The 4,783-nt window shown below is 37.3% G+C and overlaps 1 protein-coding gene across 1 annotated transcript; it reads left to right on the forward strand.

The window, feature by feature from the left end:
* Window positions 1-1,101: 1,101 nt before the first annotated feature.
* LOC308150106 (interferon alpha-2-like) lies at window positions 1,102-2,936 on the forward strand (the record flags this gene model as incomplete). Its single annotated transcript, XM_080522971.1, has 5 exons — window positions 1,102-1,281; window positions 1,327-1,413; window positions 1,881-2,027; window positions 2,438-2,530; window positions 2,832-2,936. The coding sequence occupies 5 exons, from the start codon at window positions 1,102-1,104 to the stop codon at window positions 2,934-2,936; spliced, it is 612 nt and encodes a 203-aa protein (XP_080379097.1).
* Window positions 2,937-4,783: the final 1,847 nt, after the last annotated feature.

Raw genomic sequence — 4,783 nt, forward strand, 5'->3', positions numbered from 1 at the left:
TATGACAGAACACATATGGAATTATGTAGTAAACAAAAAGGTGTTAAACAAACCAGAATATGTTTTATATTTTAGATTCTTCAAAGTAGCCACCTTTTGCTTTGATGACATCTAAAGGTGGCTACTTAATAATAATAACAAGAATAATAACAATAACAGTAACAATAATAATAATAATAATAATAATAATAATAGCCTAATAATGAACATAGATATATAATATAATAATAATAACCTTTATTTGTAGGCTATAGCACTTTTCCTGCAAACGTTGCAGAATCTAAAATATAGGTTTGTTTACCACTTTTTTGTTTACTACATAATTCCTCACGTGTTCTTTCATAGTTTGGATGTCTTCAGTATTAATCTACAATGTAGAAAATAATACATAAAGAAAGAAAAACATTTGAATCTGAAGGTGTGTCCAAACTTTTGACTGGTAACATTCGATGTTTGACAGATGTGTGTGCAGGCTTTTGACACCAGATCTGAATACATTGTCTTAATCTATTAATCACCCGGATGTGATAGTTCAATATCAGAAATTCATATTCATATTCATTATATATCATCATTACAACCAGACACACACACGCACATACGCACACACGCACATATACGCCCGCACACACACACACACACACACACACACACACACACACACACACACACACACACACACACACACACACACACACACACACACACACACACCATGAAGCTTCTTCATGCCACCTGCGACGTGAAGGCCTCGTCCCGTCTTCCGTTACCATTCCACAAGAGGGGGAACTAGGGGGATTTGAAAAACGGAAATCCTGCCTTGCGGTTTGAGCTTGCCCAAAACTTCCCAAATTCATTCATTTTAATTTCGCTCCCATTTTCACTTTTTATACATTCATGAATCCTGCCTATTTAAACCGCAGTGATGGGAGCAGGAGACACATTCACCTCAGAAGACGATCCCATACGATACGCTCCAAACAGGTGAGTCGATAGGAATCCATTGGATCGCTGCTGCTTGAGGCTTAAATGAGGGAATCAGAGCTTTTATTGAACCAACCACGTCTCTCTGTTGTAGATCTTGTCTCCAGATAAACGACCATGGTCTCTCACGGTACCGCTGCTTGGACGTGCGCCTTCCTCCTCTGCCTCGCGCAGGTTGGCGCCGCACCCGCGCCTTGTCAACTCCAAGGGCACCTCGTGCAGATGAGCCACACCCTCCTCAGAGACATGGTCAGTCTGCTGGACTTCAACCTGAAGAAGAAGAAGCTTTCACTCCCGGTGATGTTTGTGATGCTGAGTAACTTATTCTGACTGTTCTTTCAGGGGGGAAACTTCCCCGCGCGGTGCCTGCAGGATAATGTCGTCATCGCGTTCCCCGCCGCGTCTTTCGCTACCTCTGCCGCGCCGCAGGTAAGTGTTATTATTACATTATAAAACAATCGTTCAAAACTCATCTTTTAAACTGGCTTTTAATCTTCAACTATTTTTATTGTTGTTTTACTGATTGTGCTTTTGTCTTACTTTTTATTTCTTTTTATTTCATTTCTCTCCATGAAATTAGTGGCTTTGAATACAATGCTACTGATTATGATGATGATGATGATGATGATTTTTATTATTGTTATTATTATTATTAGGCTATATAATAATAATAATAATAATAATAATAATAACAACAACAATAACAATAATAACAATACTACTACTAATAATAATAATAATGATAATAATAATAATAATAATAATAATAATAATAATAATAATAATAATAATAACAACAGCAACAGTCTCAGGACGGTAGAGTCGCTCTGCGCTGCGTGTTGGATTGAATGCTTCAGTAGGCCTGAGGCCTCGTCATCACGTCCTCTCTCCTCCAGCGGGACGTCGGGAAGGTGGTCTATGAGAGTCTGAGCAGCATCGACTCTCTGCTGGGAGCAGCCGACCACCTGCCAACCGAGTGGGACCAGCAGAAGCTCGACGACTTCCAGAACATTGTGTACCGGCAGGTCGAAGAGAGCAGATGTGTGAGTCACCAGTTATGGGATTTTTATGGGATGTAAAGTGGGGATAGGGTTAGTTAGTTAGTTAGTTAGTTATTAGTTAGTTGTTAGTTAGTTATTTGTCAGTTATTAGTTAGGTAGTTAGTTAGTTGAATGTGTGTTTTGTTGTATTTGTAAACTATGTGTATTTCTAATGTGTCAAATATCGTAATTCAAATCAACTATAACAATTGAGATGGCTTCGTTTGGATACAAGATAGAAGGCATTATTGAGTTTTTAATCCTGGACCATTGTTAATGTGTGTTGTTGTAACAAGCGACATGGCGTCGTTGTTTAAGTGTCAGAGACGTGAGAGATGTATACATATAATATAATATAATTTATATATATATATATATATATGTGTGTGACTGAGATCTCGTGACTATTTCAGATGATGAGCGGAGCGCGTGGGACTGATGACTCCGTCAGAGCGCATGCGCTGAAGACGTACTTCCAGAACATCGAGGCTGTTTTAAAAGAGAAGGTAAGCTCTAACTGAGAACATGAAATAAAATAACATTAAATACTAATAAAATGTATATTCGTATATATACGAATTATCTGTGTCTGTCTCTCTCTCTCCCCTCTCTCTCTCTCTCTCTCTCTCTCTCTCTCTCTCTCTCTCTCTCTCTCTCTCTCTCTCTCTCTCTCTCTCTCTCTCTCTCCCTCTCTCTCTCCCTCTCTCTCTCCCTCTCTCTCTCCCTCTCTCTCTCCCCCCTGCTCTCTCTCTCTCTCTCCCCCCCCCCTCTCTCTCTCTCTCTCTCTCTCTCTCTCTCTCTCTACAGAACTATAGCTACTGCGCGTGGGAGGTGGCGAGGAAGGAGGTGCTGCTCACCCTCCAGTCCATCCTGCAGCACCACTCTGACAGCCTCGTCTGGACCAGGACATAGAACCAACACCATCTGGACCAGGACATAGAACCAACACCATCTGGACCAGGACATAGAACCAAAGTCATGATGGCCATTTTGTCCATCTTTTAAATTTGATCATATTTTTATGATAATGTTGACTACTGTGCGATATCTATCTATTTATTTATTTATTTATTTATGTATCTCTATATATATGTTTTATATTTATTAAAATATATATTTCTGCAGAACAAACGTGTTGTTCTTGATTAAATGTTTTGCAAATAAACATCCGCACTGAAATTGAGTTTGTGCCATGGTCTAGTGGTTTGGTCCACATGGCAGCAACTAGGCTAAACAAAATGTTCAAAATGACTTTTATTTTGAAACATGGAGAGCCATTTAAATGTTGTTGAAAATCACAACACAAACTCACTCAAGCCAACATACTGCAACGCAATAGATTTGGTGAGTAATCCCCGCTTACCTAATTACATAGGCTATAACACAACTTTACATTAGTAGCAGGCTCGCAAAACAAGCTATTTTAATTGACTAACAACACTGAAATGTTTTTAAATTTTTCAAAAGAAAGGTCTGAACATTAAATCGGATGCCGACTTGGACCAATCGACCAGACCACATAGGCTAGTTGGTTGGCAGCGCGTGTCTTTTTGTGTTTTAATAACAGATTTGGTGTTTTGTGATGCTGTACATTTACATGTTTTCATTGTAGACATTTAGCAGACACCTTTATCGAAAGCAACACATCCAAGCGGGGGGAGGAGGTCTTTATTACCCCTTCCACCAAGGCAGTTTGAGGGCCGGTGCTGGTGCCAAATCTCCAACCAGATCTTTGCATTTCGACAGCAAAAGAACGAGCTCTCGGCCAGGAAAACTGAGTGGCACCAATACTGAACACATTTCAAAGGCGAACATTATCATGTTTAGTTTTAATAATAATCAAAACGTGTAATGACCTTTCTTCTTGAACATAATCGCTGTCCCAATCAGGGAGCAGCACAAATACGTTGGACCAGTCATCTTACTGACACCCACCTTATGAATCTCTAAAAGCCCCTGTGTGGTTGGGTTATACTGGCTGAGTTTCGGTTTAAGTTAACCAAATGTTTCCAAATTAACAGTTTTCATACAGATGCAGACCTACACGTCATATAAAATTAATTATTTTGGGGTACATGTCCTGCCCACCCCTGTACTTTCAATATTAATAATTTAAAATATCTATATCCCTGTGCTATAATGTTACATCCACTCTCAGTAGGTAACACAAGAACAGAATGAGACGATGTTCACAAAAAGGTTTTATTCTCGTTTGAGTTTTTTACACTTCCAGTGTAAAGCAATGTAGGCAACATAGTTCACATTCCACAGGAATTCCATAGGCCTCAAAAGTAAATACAACATATAAATAAATATACTAATACATCATAATATACATAAATACACTAATACATCATAATATAAATAAATATAATAATACATCATAATATACATAAATATACTAATACATCATAATATAAATAAATATAATAATACATCATAATATACATAAATATAATAATACATCATAATATACATAAATATAATAATACATCATAATATACATAAATATAATAATACATCATAATATACATAAATATAATAATACATCATAATATACATAAATATACTAATACATCATAATATACATAAATATAATAATACATCATAATATAAATACATTATTATAAAAATGTGCAACACAATTACACATATAAATAGAATAAAAATGTAAGTAACATTAAAGTATCACAGTATAACAGTATCAGTTTGATGGACGCTTTATAAACTGGTTTGGTCAGGTGACCAGGGGTCAGAGG

This window comes from Nansenia antarctica (assembly GCF_963989245.1).
Source record: "Nansenia antarctica genome assembly, chromosome: 2".
In the NCBI taxonomy this organism is placed as follows: Eukaryota; Metazoa; Chordata; class Actinopteri; order Argentiniformes; family Microstomatidae; genus Nansenia; species Nansenia antarctica.